The sequence below is a fragment of the Pseudochaenichthys georgianus genome, chromosome 17 (genome assembly GCF_902827115.2).
Source record: "Pseudochaenichthys georgianus chromosome 17, fPseGeo1.2, whole genome shotgun sequence".
Classification (NCBI taxonomy): domain Eukaryota; kingdom Metazoa; phylum Chordata; class Actinopteri; order Perciformes; family Channichthyidae; genus Pseudochaenichthys; species Pseudochaenichthys georgianus.
The window spans coordinates 30,731,132-30,751,959 of record NC_047519.1 but is presented as its reverse complement, the minus strand read 5'-3'; the positions used below and the strand labels follow the sequence as shown (position 1 = coordinate 30,751,959).

At 42.0% G+C, this 20,828-nt stretch overlaps 2 protein-coding genes across 3 annotated transcripts in view; one reads left to right on the top strand and one right to left on the bottom strand.

The window, feature by feature from the left end:
- The window catches only part of yes1 (YES proto-oncogene 1, Src family tyrosine kinase), a 33,270-nt gene extending 31,315 nt beyond the window's left edge, over positions 1-1,955 (bottom strand). Inside the window, exon 1 of the mRNA XM_034104044.2 lies at positions 1,565-1,955. The gene's annotated coding sequence lies outside the window, so the exon portion shown is untranslated. The remainder of the gene's footprint in view (positions 1-1,564) is intronic.
- Positions 1,956-5,940: 3,985 nt separating this feature from the next.
- Positions 5,941-11,725, top strand: adcyap1b (adenylate cyclase activating polypeptide 1b). 2 transcript variants are annotated; one of them, XM_034103570.2, is made up of 5 exons: positions 5,942-6,208; positions 6,550-6,654; positions 7,556-7,690; positions 8,031-8,135; positions 8,682-11,725. In XM_034103570.2, exons 2-5 carry the CDS (start codon positions 6,551-6,553, stop codon positions 8,863-8,865), a joined length of 528 nt encoding a protein of 175 aa, XP_033959461.1. In that variant the 5' UTR covers positions 5,942-6,208; position 6,550; the 3' UTR covers positions 8,866-11,725. The 2 variants fall into 2 exon arrangements, with proteins under 2 accessions (XP_033959462.1, XP_033959461.1); XM_034103571.2 differs by lacking the exon at positions 8,031-8,135 and having other exon boundaries at positions 5,941-6,208.
- Positions 11,726-20,828: the final 9,103 nt, after the last annotated feature.

Sequence of the window (20,828 nt, the reverse complement as noted above, 5' to 3'; positions counted from 1 at the left end):
AGTGAATATTGGCTTGACACACTGATCACCACAATGTTGATTTGCATTGATCATTTCAGCACTGCATCACGCTACGATTACAAATGTATGTTATAGTCTTTGAAAGTTTTACATGCCTTGAAGCAAAGCGCTGAATGTGAAATCCACAAGCGGAACTTGCTCATGCTCCCGAAAGATAAATCCAGTGCATAAACCTGGAAGTTAAGTTGAATGACTTCTGCCCACAATCTCAGAGATGTGAGGGGGTATACCAGGGTCTGCAAACGGCTACTGGAGCGTAACCCAGTAACTGCCCTGGCACACTCTCTGAGGCGCAGCTCGCTGTTATCTTCAGGGCAACCTGCCATCCCTGCCAATCACACAGTGAGAGGGGGGGCGGCGCGGGGGAAAGGGGGACTTCCTTCCGAATCCATTCATGCCACTGAGACCACCTGCTGTGCCTGTCAATGGCTGGAGAGAGAGGAAGGGCCATCTTCAGGCTATAAAATAGAGAAGCTTCTCTTGTTCTCTGTGCTGACTGAGGATATCTGAAATATGAGGATTCTCGTTCTCTCATCCAAAAACAAACATTTGTTCAAGTTTGAGTGTGTAACGTTATGACTTTTAACTTTTGGCTGGGACAGAAGAAGATGGAAGTCTCTAATTAGCAAACTGTAATGATACAGTAGGGTCTCATTGGTGCTATGAGGACATTCTTAAAGCCTCCAGTTAAAACTCAAGTCCCTGAACCCAGGCCAGCACCACCTGTTAGCGCTCCTCACTCCTCTGCCAACAGCCCTCTGCTTTCCAGCTGTGTGCGTGCGTGCGTGCGTGTGTGTGTGTCCAGCCAACTGGGTCTGTACTAGCAGAGGGATTACCATGGAGGATTACTGTGGCACGGAGTATATAAGCACCCACAACCAACACATGCACGATTTGGGACAGGGACTATTTGAACACACACACCAATACAGCTGTATCTGTACTTTATCATCTCACACACATGATTTTTTTTTGTCTCCAAATCTGAGGAAGTCCAGTTGAATTGGAAACTAGTGCAAAAGGCTTTAAATACAGATGTTTTGTCATTTTGGAAGCTTTGTTTCAACACTGTGTGTCTTGCAATAAAGGCCTTTAACAGCTGAGGCCTGCAGCAGCTGATAGTGTGGAGAGAGATAGACATTGGGTGAGGCAGAAAGAAAGGAGTATGGAAAGGAGTTTGAAGTTTGTTACGTGAATTTGAAAGAAAGTCAACACACATTATGTACAATTGGGCTAAACAAGTTACAGAAATGGGAATTGTTTTGTTATGGTGCTTATTCCATGGTTCAAATGGTGCAAATGCAGCTATCTAGCATTGTTCCGGGCGGGTTTCTCATTGTTTTCTCCACCCACCTAATGAAGGCAAATAACCCCGGGTCCTGCTTCGGGAATCGCAATGAAACCGACTTTTGTTAGAACAAAAAACACCAAGAAAACTCTCCTGATCTCTTTTCCTAAACTTTATCCGAGTGTCACAGCACAACCAGGCCCTTCTCACACACTTCCAAGACAAAATGCTACTTTTTAGACGAGCACTGCTTACCTTAAAAGCGACCTCTGCAGTTGTTGTGCCTCGGCTACATGCGTCCTGTGATCTTCGTGTTTTCCTGCACGTTTTTATTTTCCGTCGCAGCTCAAAGGAGTGGAATCAGGAGCTCTAACGTGGAATCTCAGTCTTCCGTCTGTCCCATACCGATAACTACTTCCCCAGCCCAAAGTCCTCCGCTGGGATCCTTATATTCCTTTAACCAAGAACTCGGGGCAGGGGGACAAAGGGTGCGTAATATGGCGGAGCAAGAGGCCAGCAAAACAGATAAATTATCCAGAAATCACCGCCGGCTGATGGGTCAGCCTGCCCTGAAAGACACACAACAAAAGCCGGACTAGCGCCGAGCAGCCGACGAGGCCAGAGGAGGAATATTGCTGCGTTCAGGGACTCAGATTAGACTCGTACATCTGACTTTCCCAGCTGCAATGGACCTTAAACGTGATTAACACAAACTTTTCTAGGCTTGTGATTCCCTTTAAACAGCAATGCTTGTGAATAAAGTGTCTAGTTGCATGAATACTTTTGAAACAACTATCTCGTAATTCGCCTGAAAGGCAAACATAACAAGAACATCCGAAACGAAACCATATTTTGTGCCCTTGTTTTTGTGATCTTTTCTAAAATATTCCATGAACCTTCACCCAGACCTACAGTTTGGGAACCAGCAACTAAAAGATAAACCTAACACCTTAAATAATAAATAGTATTTTGTGAAAATAGTGCTGGAACAGTGGTTATTATTATTTTCACTTCTTGTTTTGTCTAAAAAGTGTAACAAATAAAAATCTGAAACAATTGACCCAAGGGCACATGTTAAATTACTTTACCATTACTTTTTTTGTTGTCTCAGCATAGATCCAAAATGATGTAAATGTTTTTGCAAAAAATATAGGCTATAAAAAATTATTAAAACATTATCCAGGAACACTTACAAAATAAAATCTTGAGAACTTGGTTGAGAAAATGCAGGCTTTTTGCTTATTTGACTAGGTTTTATTCATACACTGTATACATTAAGGTTGTAATGTGGGTTTATACCATCATGTTTGACTTGTTTCGATGACCCTTGAACGCCACATGATCTCCTATTGAATGGGTTTTCCCTTGTGTCCAATATGGCCGACATCACTGGCGCCGTTTGAAGCACAATCCACCATCTGGCTCAGTGCCAAAAAGACAAAACTGATTTAATTTTGTCACTAAATCAAACCATGTAAAATGTACTTTTAAACTGTGAATTTAGACATCAAAAGCGACGCTGTGTTAACCTTTGAACTCATATTCGCAATGTTGCAGGCATCTGGCGCCCGTTGTGTGAAAAATGAATGGGACTACATTCTTAATATCCTCAGATTAACATTACATATAATCCTGCAGTTAACAGTATGATAGCCCACCTAAATATCTGTCCGCCCTATAACATTTCCAAAAGGGAAAATATAGTGGGCTTGGGCTCATATTATTGCTTTTGACAGTTATATGATTAACACATAATGAGCTGTTTTGGGGTAGGGAAGATCGTGCTAAATGTGCATTTTAAACAAGTGAAACAAATCTACTAGAATATTACAGCACTGCAGGATCAACATGTGTGGGACTTTATAAGAATTATTCAAAGTGGTTTGCTGACCCCTACTGACTCTAAATGCACTGTGCACAGGAGGCTCTGCAAACTGCACCCAGGACAGGTCTCCCTAGCGCCCCCTGTGGAAAATAAGATGTATCACACACACACACACACACACACACACACACACACACACACACACACACACACACACACACACACACACACACACACACACACACACACACACACACACACACACACACACACACACACACACACACACACACACACACACACACACACACACACACACACACACAGTATGAGTCATTTTCAGTAAATTCGTGAGTACATATATAAGGCTCCCAAGAGAAATACATTAATACATTAAATAAAAGCAGACATCAAGAATAACACCATACCACCACAATTAATATGTAAAAAGATGATACAACAAAAGCAAGTCAAAAACATTTGGGTTTTGGGTTTTGTCTGCAGCTGATCAGAAAAACACAGATTGCTGGTGATTTTACGCTTCAGTATATTTCTATCCGATGGGTTTATTACTGTCACAACCAAATGAAAAAGACTCTGTTTGAGCTGCTTTCATTTAGACATTTTTGATCTTCAATTAAATATAAACATTTTGGCTTCTCTCAAATATTGTTATGTGATATACAGTCATCTCTTCAGGTCTTTAAAACGAACAAATCTCAGAGGTTTATTCACAGACATTTAATTCAACCTGCAACAAGGTGGTTGCAATACATGCTTTTTTCATGGAACAAAAAAGGCCGTTATGCACCTATGCCAAGCCCATACTGCAATTCAATAAAACCATCCAATTCAGCCCATATCAGTTGACTAGAATAATCTGAAGTTATAGTATTACAACATGGTGGATTCTAAATAACACAAAAAGAGGTCTTGATAAAATTGAAAGTACCTTCCAGGCTATTATAATAAGAATATGTAAGGATGAGTGGAAAGAAATATGATATTCCAATAAAAAACGGAGGATGAAACATAGCATTAGAGATATTCCACTAAACTATTTGAGGATAAGGAGAAACCATTCATTGTGTACGTCATTCTCTGCTGGTAAAACACATCAGTTAATGGTTGAGAGTATTGACTCATCTTTTCTCTGAGTGCAGCTGGGATTATTCTCGCGTTTCTCTTCTTGTCCTCACGATGGCGCCGTGTGCTCAGTCTTCCGTCCTGCACCAACACCTGCTGAAACAGGCCTCATGTGAGTGGTCTGCTCGGGTTATAACACATGATGTTTAAATTGTGCTCCTCGCAGGAATCACGCCCCACCATGAAGAAGTTGTGGATAGGCCCCTCCGGCGGTGACTGGCTCTGGGCGTCATTTTGCGTCAGAGTAAACAAAACGCTGACGTGAATCTTTCTTTGGCAAACTCTTCAATCGGTTTGTGAGCTATAGGATTCAGTGAACAGAGCTGAATGAAAAGGTGCATTCACCTCCAGTTGGTGATTAAAGAGAGGGATCGTGCAGGCACACCAAAATAGATTTTTACTCAGGCGTCAACCCTTTCAAAGTAAAAGCATCTAACTTGCATCTCACACACACACACACACACACACACACACACACACACACACACACACACACACACACACACACACACACACACACACACACACACACACACACACACACACACACACACACACACACACACACACACACACACACACACACACACACACACACACACACACACACACACACACACACACACACTGCTGTATGGCATTCGTTTTATATGCCATGAATATTAATGCCAAGTATATGCTTAACTAAGATATTATATGACTGTATTATTTGCAAATAATAAATAGCATATAAAAGAAAAGCCAAAAGCGTAAAGAGGCTCAATTAATTGCCAACAATGTGCCAATTGAGGCTTCATCAGGGAGAATTAGGCCCAAATGCTTCTTGGTTAATTGCCACATGTATACCAGTATAGCTACGAGCTTTTTCTCAAGTTATTCGTTTAAATGTATCAATCAGTGCATTATGCCAATTTCAGAACAATGTTGGGAAAATGAGTGGATCGTTTTTAAAGCCACGTAGGCTGATAGCTCTCTGAACCGGCATCCTGCGTCACCAGCTTCAAATCAGATTACGTGCCTCGTTTATTTCAACAATCCAGCGGATAGGAGGCCTTAGTGCTGTCATTGCACCGCCATTAAAACCACCCCCTCGATATCCAGTCAACAATTGTAGGAAATGATTTGAAAGTGACTGTAAATAGAGAATTTGAGACCTTTGTGTTCAGCACTGGACAGCTCCTGACTCCCCAGAGGCCTTGAACTTGGTCTGTGGATGTCTGATCAACAAAAAAACACCCAGTCACATAATACCAGCAAAACAAGCAAAGACGATCACTTCCCATCTCTGTCATAATCACAAAACCCTAATTGGACTTATTGGTGACGCGGTGAGGGAAGTATTGATCTGAAATGGTCGTCACACCATCCTGTGCAAAGCTCATGAAAGCACTCACACACATTTCAGTTTTTTTTTTTTTTATCACATTCTTTTGTTTTAAAAGAAAGAAAGTTTTAAAGTTAACTTCTAACATCTAAGGAGGGAGGGAGGTGGGGGGGGGGGGGTGAGGGTGACGGATGCATCGATGAGGAAGGAACTGTACTTTTTTTTATTCCGGGAGGCAAACTTGATGACGTCTATAGCATCCTTAATGTGACATATTGGAGGGAGGAAGAGGAGGAGGGGAGGGGGGGCAAGGCTTAGGATACATAGATAAAAATCCGAGGCAATCACAGCACAGGACAAAGTTTAGAGCAGCGATATGCAGAGGAGCTCACAGCGCACTTTCACACCGGGTTTGTTTGCGTCTGCTTGAGTGCCATTCATTGTGTGTGAAGGTGAGATAGGCTGCACCGAGGGGAACATAAGGAGACGACGGAGGCGCTTCAGCCAGGGAACGAAGTGCCGTGAGAAGGAAACCGTCTCTCTTCCTCTCACTCACCACCACACCCGGATCACATCCTACAGCCTCCCTGCTCCCCTGCTATAGGTATGTGCTTTATCTGCGGATACATCTATTGATGGAAAGCGAGAGAAAGTAATGGGAATTATCTTTTTTTGTATGCACTGCATGGAGATCTGCTTATAATTGTAATTACTTTCCTGCTGCATGCAAAGGATTCAATACCAGTTCAACTTTTACGTTTTTTTTTGTTCTGGCAAACGGACGTTGTGTTTGTAGTTTATGTTCATTATTATTCGATCCAGCTTTGTAGTTTGATCAGAGAAGTAGCACAGCATGTTGAATATGACAGAACAAAGAGCATGTTGTTTCGATAGGACTGACTAACCTGTTTAATGTTACGCCTGTTTTTTCATTTTTTCTAACAGCATGGCCAGTTCGAGTAAAGCGACTTTAATCTTGCTCGTCTACGGAATCTTAATGCACTACAGCGTCTTCTGCACACCTATCGGACTAAGTTACCCTAAGATTAGGTAGGTAACCGTGCTTCATCAGTCTTTATTACCTGATTGTAGTATTTTATCCATGTTTCTGCCGATCATTATTGTTCAAGAATGGGTTTGCATCGTGAATAATGATATATTTAATTCGAATATTTGGATTTGGGCACTAAAATAACTTTTTCGCAATTTGTAACCACATAATTGAGAGGAATAACAAAAGGAAATACAGTCATTTACACGTATACAGGTCTTCTGTGGAAAATGATTATGGAAATAGCGTAAAGGTTTCTGTCCGGGGGGACACTGATTAAAAATGAGAGTACAGTCAAGGCAATGGATAGCTCTTGGGATGACGGTGGACTGGCGTCACTAAGGAGAGGCGAGGCGAAACGAATAGGAGAGCTCTATCCATTTAAGATGAATTCTTTTTTTTCCTTGTGAAAAACATTCATCATTTGGGCGTGGCTCTTATTGATTCTAATATTTCACTGCTAATTGCGGCATTCTTTTAACACCTTTTTGACTCCACGCCTACTCTAAATGTGGTAATTTTCACACCCATTGTTTCGATACCTAAATAATTAATGAGGCTGTAGCCTGTGTTGAGAGCAGCAGCAGCTAATTGGAATTACAAACCATATTACATTCCCGATGAAAAAAAATATATATTTAATGAAACAATACAATAAAGCTTTATTTATTACATTTAAGAATATCATTTGTTTTTTAATCAAAATTGAAATAATTCGTATGCTGATTTTATTGCAAAAACACCTGCAGATTGTACATGTTGTCCCTTTCTTCCCTTATCTCTAATGCAGTTAAACTCCCAGTGATTTTAGAAACTGATGCAGACATGTTGGCATTCTTTCACTGTTGCGTCCCACTTGTGCACAGATCAGATTTGTGATGAGTGCTCTCCCTTTTGCAGACTTGAAAACGACGCCTTCGATGAGGATGGGAATTCATTATCCGACATGGGCTTTGATGGCGATCAGATTGCTATACGAAGCCCACCATCCCTAAACGACGACGCATACACGCTATACTACCCACCAGAGAAAAGGTACATGTGCTTTCAGATCGCAGCTAAAGCCTCGATCTGGATTCCATTGTAATGACTTTTTTGCTGTTTTGCGATAATGTTTGCTTGCTTTGTTTTTCCCAGAGTTCCTCATGTTATTTGTTCAGTGTTATTTTCATTACGAGTAGCCTAAACTGTTGGTTCAAAAATACTGTTAATAAGGAGCAAGGGTAGTCTTTGTGCAAGAAGGCTCCGATTTAATTTCACCTGATGTGATATTGGAGCTGAGGGTGGGTGGGGACATTTTAGGCTACTTTTGATCATTTTGTCTGCGCTTTTTTAGTCACTGATGATCTATGTGTTTTGGCGTTTTATCATCTAGACCAGAAAGGCATGCTGAGGAAGAATTAGATAGAGCCTTGAGGGAGATCCTGGGTCAGTTAACAGCGAGACATTATCTGCATTCTCTGGTGACAATTCGTGCAGGGTAAGCAGGCATTTCTTATAAGCGTTCACCTGCAGTCATCATCTTTTATGTTTCTCCGTTTGCACACGGCTGCTGCATCACTGTCTTTCATTGTGTGGTTTCTTTTCATTTATTTGTATCTCTCTCCATAAAAAAAAAAATCATTTTGTTTCTGTTTTTGTTGTGGCAGTCCCGAAGGGCTGTTTTTTCTGAGGCTAAAATACACTTCAATTTAAATGTGATACATCCATAAATTGATTTCCTAAGCTTTAATGAAAAAAAAAAAAATGCGTCAGAATTTCCAATTGGCTGCAAATTAATAATGTATAACTTTTGTAAAAACGCTTAAAATCACTGTTTCTTTTACACTGTCTTGCTTGCCGCTCTTTTCCAAACGAAAACAATACTATTAAAGGCCAAATCACGATGTATTAATGATTGTAGGCAACTTTACATTATGCAACATATTAAATTATCAAAGCGCTGTCCAATCAAAAACAGCAGAAATCTGTGGAGTAGTGGAAGGCTTCAGATTTAACTAATGTTATTTCGTTTGTTATTTTTCAGTGAAGACAACAGCATGGAGGAAGAGTCAGAGCCCCTATCCAAAAGACATTCAGATGGGATCTTCACCGACAGCTACAGTCGCTATAGAAAGCAGATGGCCGTGCAGAAATACCTGGCAGCGGTTCTGGGAAGAAGGTACAGACAGAGAGTTAGGAACAAAGGACGCCGACTTGCCTATTTGTAGCGTTTTAAAGCGCCAAGCTGCCCTCCTGTGTATATACATCCAGTCGTTAAATCAAAGTCATTCAAATATATCTGACCAACCAGTGGATTGCGCCTGTGTTCTTTCAACATGTATTTATGTATGAAGTAAAGCCATTAAAATGAATATTTTAATAATAATATCGTTTTTTTTTCTTTTTGTACAAAAGCACTTGATACCGCACAGTTATACTTTGTGGACCAATATTTTATTTTCATGTTCAGATGTTAAAAACAAAACAAAATGACTTAAAAAAAAACAAAAGAAGAAATTAGTAGGCTACAAAAAAAAAGATAATTGTGCACCTTCAACATTATGCGCTTGAAATCTTCAAAGGTCATCTACATATGCAGAAAAATAAATAGATTTTAAAAAGACAATCAAAGTATTGAATGTTATACTTATTTTTGTAACCAACGTTCTATTTTTTTAGTGTTGTTTGTATTCCAAACAGGCCCAAAGAAGCAGTGAGCATGCTGTGAGGCATATCTGGCTTATCCAATGATAGATTTTGCCCTTGCCCCCCCCCCCCCCCCCCCCTCCTCACTCCCTTAATGGGAGTCTGTGGGTTTGTTTAGCTTGCTGCCCCTCCAGGGGAATTCAGACGGCTTTTGTTGAACAGCCTCCCATTTGATGGAAAAACTGATTGACTTACACAACCATTCATGTAACTGGTGGTAAAATCGGACCCTCTTTTAAACAGAAATGTAATTGCAGGCTTTTCCAAGGGCATTATAGCCTTTCCTAAAGATAAATCAAAAGCACTCAAGTTGCTGTTAACAGTATGCGGCAAACACTGCTTGCTCACATGCCTCAACAAGTCCTATACTGTAAGGAGAAAAGACGTTCTCGATAGGACTGTGTTAAGAATGTTCCATATGTGTGTATTATGTACAGTATAGAAATTACACAGTGCACATATCCATCTCAATGTTGTCTGTGCTCAGTCAACAGGATTATTCAGAAGAGTGTGCTTCTACTGTTGATTGTATTTGGGCAGCACTCCAAATATTCAGAATGGACCCAGAACATGTAAAGATGCAGGAAATGAAGCATTTTGTATCTTGTGACAAGAGGTGGAGGGAGGAACGGTAGCATCTGAGTTCCAGTGAGGAATATTTAAACTCTTCTTATTTATTGGTGCATGTGGAAACTGACACCTTTGCTACTTTTGCTTAGAAACTGCATGCATGCCATCGTGCTTTTTTTGGATTGTGCTGTTTGGGAGATGGGCTGTGCTAAGCATATTTCAGCACCACTCCCCCCCCCCCCCAGATGTGTTGGGAATGTGAACAAGGAGGGCTGGAGGTGGTGGAAACTGGTACTGCACTGACTTGTTGAATTGTTACCTCCCCTGCTGCTGTCATTGTGGATATAATGAGACAAGACACTGGACCCCCTTCTTGCTGATTGCCTTTGTCCTGGTAGCGTTTTAGAAAAAGATTATTTTTGCTTCTAGATCGCCGTGTTATGTAGTTGATTTGACAGTGCTGTGATTTGTTGTTAAGACGAAGCTGATCTGCGTGGGATGTCTACCGAGGTTTGTGCAGTGAGGATGTGATAAAGAGACGAGCAGAGTGGATGCATGGAGATGAAGAGATAATGTGAGTGAAAGAGAGAAAACTAAGTTACATAAAAGAAGGGTTATGGCACCCACAAGCCTGAGAGAGGGTGTCGCACCTGGAAACAGAGAGAAAAAGAAGTGTTTCAGACCTGCCAAAGTGACATCAGGGTCAAGGAGTCTGATGGAAAATATCAGGTGTTGAATTCCCATCACTCTGGCATCAGACTTACAATATGTGAGTTCCCTTCTCGCACCGTGGAGGAGAATGAAATTCAGCCCTCAAGAAGCGGGATCTTCCCATTGACTTATATTAGGGAGATATCTCATGTATTTATTCGATATTATGCAAATGCTTTATGCACCCCTGCAATCCAATGAGTGGCCTGTGTTCCCCCATAGCACCTATCAATACACTCCTTCAATCTGGCTTTATTCTACAGGCTTTGTGTGAACGTGTGTGTGCGGATGTAGCTGCTTGGTGGGCATGTGTGCGTGTGTCTGTGTGCGGATGTAGGTGTGTGACTATTGGTGTGTGCGTGTTTGTGTGAATGAGAGACTGAATGCGAATGTTGAGTTGAAACAGCTTTTGGCTTTGGTGCCTTGCTTCGACATGAGAAAAAAAACGATATAAGAAATTCGCCACAAGTGACAGATGGCAATTTTAGTGGCCCTACAATGCTGCAGTCCATTAGCTTATATTGAAACTTCCTTTTCCGCTCAGTTTAGTCTGCCCCAAGAGTAGTAGAATTAGGCTTTTTTGTAAAAGCATGGCCAATGATTTACTGAGTATAAAAGTAAAAAAAAAATAGAATGTGTATATGTTGATGGTGCAGGCAATGTGTGTGTGTTGTGTGTGTGTGTGCATGAGATTGGGGTGTTCAGTGTCTGTGAGAGTTGTGAACAATGACCAGTGTTTGTTATTGTTGACTATGAGGTGTTGTTGATTATTTTGATATTGGTCAGTAATTTAATAATCAGAAAATAGCCCCGACATATTATTTAGAACTCTGTGCATCACTATAAAGATTCCAAGGGTTTCAGAACATGACCAAGATGTTGTCAGATCATAGAAAATGCCTGTTGTTGATATTTCTGAAAGCGCCAAACGCCTTACCTCAATGTTTAATCTTATCTATCTGAAAACAATGTGTTTAAAAAGTGAACCTTAGTACAAGTAACATCGTTATACACACAGGAGTCCTTATATGGGGTTTTACGTTTCTCAATGTTATGAAAGTGTTGTAAGATTTGTATGAATAAATTTTGTAAACAACAACATTTTCTAATGAATGTCTAATCTTTGAAACACATACAAATGTAAAGTTGATATAGATAATGTGAAACAGAGAGAGGTCACACATCTTGAGGGTTTTGTTTGCTCACATCAAAACAAGAAGCAGAATACCTTTAAAAGTCGAGTGGGCGTGATCAGCAATATGTGTCTGAAACACAACAATCACATCCAAGTGAAACATCCTCCAGCAACCACAGCAACAAGCTGCTGCTCTCTTCAGGGCGATGTCGACCTGAGCTCCTATCAAGTTGAGTGAATCTTTCCGAGGCTTAATCATCAGAAATGGAAGAGAAAGTGAGACACTCAAAGCACCAGTGTGTTGTGCACAATCAGGAATACGAGGTCAAACTGATTTATGAGCAAAAAGGTGTTTTTATTGGTCAATACTCACCACATCATGACATTTCCAACTGGTTTTACAATTTTAAAAGGTACGGTTTCTGAAACAGAGACGAAGGGTGAATACATTTGGGTAAATGCACCTGTAAGTCAAACTGAAGAACCATCCAACGTCTCAAAGGAGCTCGCGGAGAGAAGCCTGCGCTGAGCAGCAGAGCTCCTCCAGGAACAGCCCCGCGGCTTCCCCCCCGCTCCATCCTTGGCCTTGGAAGTGCAGCTGTGTCCCGCGGGAGAGGAGGATGGGTGTGGCGAGGCAGCGTGTGTGTGATCTGATCCTCATCAGCCAAACAGTGTGTGTGTGTGTGTGTGTGTGTGTGTGTGTGTGTGTGCGTGCGTGTGCGTGTCCATGTGCACATGCACCAGAGCTCAACTAACCCAATCAGAGATATGTTGCATGGCAACGGTCCACAAAGGGACATGGCTATACGCATGTGTCAAGTGTGTGTGTGTGTGTGTGTGTGTGTGTGTGTGTGTGTGTGTGTGTGTGTGTGTGTGTGTGTGTGTGTGTGTGTGTGTGTGTGTGTGTGTGTGTGTGGAAAGGGAGGTGTGTGTGTGTGTGTGTGTGTGTGTGTGTGTGTGTGTGTGTGTGTGTGTGTGTGTGTGTGTGTGTGTGTGTGTGTGTGTGTGTGTGTGTGTGTGTGTGTGTGTGTGCTCAACAAAGGCAGACCTTGAGCAGGCTCTGCAATGGGACGGGGTCTTACATTACAACTTTGTGCACTGCACACACACTCACAGACACACACATCCTGCAGAACAGAGGACACTGTTTCATTACACATATCTGCACAGGTGGTAAATATGATTACAATTTCAAAATGGCCAAAAGAAAACTGCAGCAGACTTTACACTTCGATGGGAGTTGCCCTGTTGCTATGCTAGAGTTTGAGCTACCTGTGTGACATATCGGACGTCTCCATTCTTTCTTTATCCATCCATCCCTCCCTTCCCCCTTTGCTTCCTCAAGCGGTCAAGAAGAACAAGCCGGCTTAGTGCTCTTGACAAGCAGAGATTCCCCCCGTGACATTTCTTCTGGCTTAACAAAAGATGCATGCAGCGAGCGGGTCAGGTGTCATGAAGAAAAAATGCATTCATAAATAAATATTCACCTCCTGATACGCCCACAAGTGGATATTGAGACACATGCACCAATTTGTTTGCGCAGCAGTCGGCTTCACACGAGGGGCCACCCTGAGCCAATTTGTACATAGTGTACATTAATGCCTGGATCAATACAAGAAGGCTCCTCCTCCCTCAGAGCGCTGCGTCATCGCTGCTTTATGGATAGCATCACTCCACTTCTCATCTCCCCATTAGTGTCTTCAAGCGGTTTTACAATTGATCTTAATTGTTCAAGAGAGTTGCGTCCCCGGCTTGTTTTGCTACGGGCTTTCGGACGGAAGAATTGTATGATCTCTTTAAATCAGAGCTGCAAGAACAGCCTCAGAGTTTAGAAAACACACAGCTATTATTAATCGTCCTTCTGCCCTACCATGCCTCCAGACACTTCTTAATCATGTGAGAGGTATGAGAGGGGGTGGGGAGGTTGTATTCAGGGCTTTTCCAGTGGGGATACCCATACTGCCCCCCCCCCCCCACACAGCAATACAGCCACACCCAGCTTTGTTTTCCATCATTAGAAGCCAGGCCTGTGCATGCATGTGTAATCCTGATGTATTGCTTATATGATTAACATTGCTGTTAGTTGTGTGTGTGTGTGTGTGTGTGTGTGTGTGTGTGTGTGTGTGTGTGTGTGTGTGTGTGTGTGTGTGTGTGTGTGTGTGTGTGTGTGTGTGTGTGTGTGTGTGTGTGTGTGTGTGTGTGTGTGTGTGTGTGTGTTTATTCACCTTAAACACAAACACTGCCCCCTCCCTCTCCCCCGACTTCTCTCTTGCGTGTCAGGGTTAAAAATACAGCAGTCACAAGGGAGGCCCACACATGATGCAATCACACACACCTCACCCTACACTCCCCCTTTCTCCCCTCGTGAATCTTTCAGTGGTCAGGTTTCGGGGACGGTCTGGACTTGGCTGCAATGACGCCCGCTATGGTGGCAGCCCCCCACCCAGTCCCCCTCTCTCTTTAAATCTCATCTTGTGATGGGATCTGTCACATCAAGCATTGAGCAGGAGGCACTCTGCGGCAAACAGAAGCCCCCCTGGGAGCAGCGAGAGACAGGGAGGAGGGGAACAGGAGATGTGGGCGAGGGTTTGCAGACATGGACCACTGATCAAGAGATGCTTCTGGCTTAGAGGGAACACTTTACCTGTGAGGCTTGAGTAGTCATGGGGAACTATCCATCATATATCATGAGGCTATATGACAGGGAAGGACAAGGACCATCTCCAATGGCATTGTTCCCATGGATACGTTCAACTGTGATGTGTAACCTTAGACAAAGCAGTATCCTGAGACTTTTGACAGTTGCTAAAGTTAAATGATGTTTGTTTTACGGCAGAACAAAGACTGTTGATCCCAAAATGCCACGGATGCTCTGTACACATTGGGAGAAGCATAGTTCATATTAAAAAGTACTTTCATATAAAATAAAGTAGAAATAACTGATTCCAATGTTTCAAATGACAGAATTGGCTCTATAGAATGTTACATTTTGTTATGTTATATTCGGAACCACGAGCAAAGAAACAGGCAGTATACTAATATCAGAACAATGGGAACATATCATTCAGCACACATCGGTTGCACTGGGAGGAGAATTGTAAATTTGTCAAAGTAAGTTATGATCAAAATAAAACTATACCTGCGAAATGTTTATCCTCTTGGGCGCAGTGCAACGGGCAGTGAACAGCACACTGACATATTACACAATCATAAAGAGGATTTGGAGAATGTGTTCGCTGCCTATTTACACATCAAGTAGACATTAGAGCCTCTCTAAAGCAAGTTCAAAATCCAACCTACTAAATCCATTTTGTAGCTGTGCCTCAACCAACTCCTGAGGGAAATAAGTGGCTCTTTAGCGGCTAAATGCTCCACTATGTTCACCAGCGAGACACTAACTGGGTCTGTCTGCCGGTTGGTCCTGACCAGGTTCTGCACAGTGGGCCTATCAGAGATTTTTTGATGAAAGAAGATGCCCGCTGCTGCCAAAAAACAGCTTATGAGACTGGAGCAAAACATTCAAGCTGGGGCCTGTAAAACAAAAACAATAAGGTAGAAAATAACTAATGCTGCGGGGAATTGCAGTTTTCTGACTATCATTTTATGTAGGATTGTCGCTAGCAAGCCTTTTTAATTTCAACCTTTGTTAATGTAAAAAATGTTTTGAACACATTTAATGATTCTGTAAGGCAAGGCAAGGCAAGTTTATTTATAGAGCACTTTTCAACGCAAGGCAATTCAAAGTGCTTTACAAAAAATGAAAGACATTAAGCATTAAAAAAGAAAAGCTAATAAAATAAACATTAAAAGAAAAATACATGGATAAAAGTTACAGTGCAGTTTAAGATATGAATAGTTCAATTAAAAGCAGCGACAAAAAGAAAAGTCTTCAGCCTGGACTTAAAAGTAGTAAGAGTTGCAGCGGACCTGCAGGTTCTGTAGAACTGTAGAGATTTCAGTTTCAGTGTTTGCTCTCCTGATGCCTTGACTATTAATATTGTTCATGCTTGGTTTTAATTGTGTGCTTCTGCCACAAGAACAACAACAACAACAAGACAATCTATAACCTCATCGAAACTATTGTAACTATTTCCATGACAGCTATGGCACCATTTGAATTGAAGCATGAGAGCAATAACTTTCAAATAATACCACAGTTAAAGTGTGGAAATAATTTCTCATGTGTTAGCACATATTGCTAACAGACCTCAGAACTCCCGTTCCCTGCAGTTGGTGGTGATCCTGAGAGCTTGTGAAACCGTGCTGTCGAACATGAAACACATGTATTTGAAGCTTCATGCAGTGTCGTTCTCCCAAAGACACGAACAGAGGACTGTTGTATCCCATGTGCTTCATAGACAAATCTGGGGAGAACAATGCTCAGCAGGTGGGCCTCACGAGTACGATGACATGGCTTGAATAGTAAGTCATGTCATGTCTCTGTGCGTTGTTGTTTAAATAAGTGGTTCATGCATTAGGGCATCCTAAAGGTCACACGCTGACCTTTAGGGTTCAGAGTGAGGTGAACAAATGGACGCCACCAGCTTTTAGTCTTTTATTTTGCCCGTAGCTCATACACCAATACGGTTCTCCATTAGGCCTGGCTGCGCAAACACTGCATAATGTATCATTGCTAGAGCAGTTAGGTGTGAAAACTTGGTGTGAAATTTGTGAGAAAGAAACATGTTCAAGCTCTCTTTATTCGCCTCACCGTTTCTCTCACTTGCCTCCAAAGGAAGGAAGAAGACGGCCCATCACACCCCCCCCCCCCCTGCAGACGCTCGCTGTTGGGGGCCTTTCCACATCATTCACCTTCACTTCTCTAAATGTGACAGATTTCCTGAATGAGATGAGTGTTAATGAATGGAAAACATTCAAGGGTAGAGAGAGAAGCTTGTCAGCTCCAGGCTTCACGGGTTACGTGCACATGAGAGTCAAATGTACCCGCTGACACACAGCTTGTGGTTGTGTTATCTTACTTCTTTCCTTTTAATGAATGTGATATGAGGCGGTGTGATGCATGTGTGTGGGTGTGAGTGGGTGTATGTGTAGCTGGCAGGGAAGGTTTTAATATGTCGATGTAATACCGGAGCTGACTGTCTAATAAAGCAGGAACAAGGGCACAGCTTCAGAATTGGAACGCAGGACGTTTTTATAGTTAGTTCCTGGAGAACAGAAACACTTAAAAAAGTCCCCTTTCTTTTCTTACAAAGCGTAGAAAACGTTCATAATCACTTTATGTCCATAATGGAAACAGTTTTTTGTTTTGAGATTCTCGCATGCCCTTTGTAAAATGCATCTTCTCCTTTCCCACAAACTTCTCAGCAAGCGTTCACCTACAGATCCTCGGAGATTGCTTTATCCCAAACCTCACATGCACACCAAAAGGGTAAGCGCTCGCTTTGAGAGGCGGAAGCACAAAGCAGGCTTTCCCCCGTCTTTTCACACATATTCAAAACAAAAGGTACTGCCTGTCATCCAGCAACACCTAACTCTCCGGGAATTGTCTTCGGCGGCACCAAAAGAAGTGAGGCTGTGTGATAAGGAGAGAGGTGTGAGTGGGAAACACGGGGAGGAGAGGAAACCAGCCAGGCTCTTTATTCACACCTGCGAGCGACATCATGCGCTCCCTGGGATACAGCATCTGCATCGCATAGAAGAGTACCAGGCTCTGCTTGTGCAATGTCTCTTTCTTCTCTCCCCTACTACACAGCTCTTCCATCGGGGACGTTATTACATCTCATTGATTGACATATTGCTGTAACACACTCACAGCATGTATGGAAGGATCGTTCTTAGTTTGCAAGTATTACCCAGAAATATGTCTCATAGTACAAATGTATTATCTTATTAGAACATAATGTTATTTCATGCCCGCTAGAATTATTACATTACATTACATGGTACTTGTTAGACGCTTTTATTCAAAGCGACTTACATACTCAATACTGTGGCCAATCCCCACAGGAGCAATTAGGGGTGAAGTGTCTCAGGGACATAACGACATGCTGACTGCAGTGGGGTTTGAACCTGTGACCCCCTAATCCAAACACCAACGCACAACGCACAACCCACTTCACCACACGCCTCCCTCGAATTATTCAAGGCACTCTCTCTGATCTGAAGCCTCCTCTTTTGACAGGACAACATCATTTGTCTGTGCCTCAAAAACCGTTGCAGTTCACTGTTGAACAATGTGCGGTGTCGGCTGCCAAGTGCACAGGTTCTGCTTCCAGCCTGCAGAAGTTTCAGGAAACTCCACTCCCCTAATCTCCCCCCTTTCAACAATGCATCTCCAAAAAAGGCACTCTCTGTCCAAAACAATATCTTTAAAAGTAAGTAGGGAGGCGTGTGGCCTATGGCGTAGTGCGTTGGTGTTCAGATCAGATGGTCACAGGTTCAAACCCCACTGCAGTCAGCATGTCGTTGTGTCCCTGGGCAAGACACTTCACCCCATATTGCTCCTGTGGGGATTGCCCACAGTATTGAGTATGTAAGTCGTTATGGATAAAAGCGTCTAACAAGTAACATGTAGAAAGTAAGTAAACATGGGAACACCCAGGTAGCTCACCAGGTCCAGCAGGGGCCACATGGGCCAAGGTTGAGTCCTTTCCACACCTGTTGGGTTAGAGTCCGACCCGTGGCCCTTTGTTGCCAGTTGTTCCTCTTTCTCCCCCTTTTCGGTCAATCTATGTATTAAAGGCAAAAGGACTAAAAAAAGCAAAGAGAGAAAAGCAAATCTGTTCTATGATGTGTCAAAAGAGACCAGCCAACATTATTTGGCATGATTTTGATTTGATTTAGGCACAAAAATAACTTGGTTAGGTTCAGAGAAAAATATCATGGTTTGGGTTCCTGCTAAGTGACCTTCATTACGTTACATTATATGACATTTCATTTAATTAAGGTGACACTCAAGAGGAATCAAATTCAGAGCAGAAAGAATCCACAGAAAGTACCACAGATGTGTTTTGTTGTTAATCTTTTTTTATTAGTAGAAACATAAATGGAAATGAATCCAATGGTAATAAGGGCTGTTTATTAGATGCACATCTGGCTGTTTTCCTGTAAGACTAATAGCCATGAGTCACAGTCTGGACCGTGCACAATTGTTGTTTTGGATCAGCAAATACAAATGATTACTTCCTGTTTGAAAATACTCATGCAGGCGTAGTTTTTAAAGTGCTAAAGATAATGTAAATGCAACCGTCAATATACAAGCTATGATGTTCAATCTGAATTTTCTTTAAAATAAAAAACATCTACGGTATATTGACTCTGATTTGTCTACATCCAACTCACAGGTTTATCATTGCTTTGAGAAAAAAGATTATTAATTTAACCCTTTTTTTTGTAGTTATGGTCATTTGTTCTGGGAATGTCATTTTCGAGCCTGAACCCTGAAAAACAGGCTCAGTGCTTAAAGGAGACATGTCATGGCCATTTCCACTGATCATATTTCCATTGTTGAGGTCTACCAGAATAGATTTATACTGTGCAATTTTCCAAACTCACATTGGTTTCTCAAACAGCATCTCTGTGAAGTATGTGTATTCACCGGTATTCACTCTCTGCCCTATCTGTCAGCCTGCTATGATCTCTAATAGACGAGTCCATCATGCATGCACTTTTCACATCAATCAATCAATCAATCAATCAATGTTTATTTATATAGCCCAATATCACAAATGTTACATTTGTCTCAGTGGTCTTCACAGTTTATACAGAATATCAGTATGACAATACGACACCCTCTGTCCTTAGACCCTCACATCGTACAAGGAAAAACTTCCAAAGAAAACCCAGTTTAAAGGGAAAAATGGGAGAAACCTCAGGGAGAGCAACAGAGGAGGGATCCCTCTCCCAGGACGGACAGACGTGTGTAAATTGAAAAGATAATACATTTGCAACATAGGTAGTCCAAATGTTTGGAAATGCATGTGTGTATAATAGGAAGATGAATCCACGAGGATATCCATCCAGGACCGATGATCCAGGACCACAGCCACGACTCGCGATCCAGGGCTCGCGATCCAGGACACAGGACCGCAGGATCATCCATGACTCTGGATCCCGGCGTATATACATAGACACCAAAAAGAAAGACATTTGGGGAAGCTGGGTTAATGGGAACATGAGAGTACACAGGTATAGACAGAGAGAAGGAAGAAGTAAGATGTCCCCCGACAAACTAAGCCTATATCAGCAAAACTAGGGGCTGAATCTAATCAGCCCTAACTATAAGCTTTATCAAAAAGGAAGGTCTTAAGCGCACTCTTAAAAACGGATAGGGTGTCTGCCGCCCGAACACAAACTGGAAGCTGATTCCACAAATGTGGAGCTTGATAAGAAAAGGCTCTAGCTCCCATTGTACTTTTAGAGACTCTAGGAACAACCAACAACCCTGCATTCTTGGAACGCAATGCCCTAGTAGGACAGTAGGGTATAATGAGTTCTTTAAGGTAAGATGTCGCCTGCCCATTAAGGGCTTTGTAGGCGAGAAGAAGAATTTTAAATTCTATCCTGTGTTCTATAGGGAGCCAGTGTAAGGCAGCCAGAACAGGAGAAATGTGGTCCCTTTTCCTAACTCTGGTTAGTACACGAGCTGCAGCATTTTGAATCAGCTGAAGCGACTTGACTGACTTCTTGGTACTCCCTGATAATAAAGAGTTACAATAATCCAGCCTAGAAGTAACAAATGCATGGACTAGTTTCTCTGCATCGTTTTGAGGCAAGATATGCCTGATTTTTGCAATGTTACGTAGATGGAAGTAGGCGGTCCTTGAAATTGATTTTATGTGGGCGTTAAAGGATAAATCCTGATCAAATATAACACCAAGATTCCTTACAGTCTCACTGGAGGCCAAATTAATGCCATCCATAGTTAGTATGTCTTTAGATAATTTGTTTCGTAGATTCTTCGGGCCAAGTACAATAACTTCAGTTTTGGTCGTGTTTAACATCAAAAAGTTTAAGGTCATCCACGTTTTTAAGTCCTTAAGGCAGTCTTGAATTTTATTTAGATGATTAATTTCATCACGCTTGATTGATAAATATAGTTGAGTATCA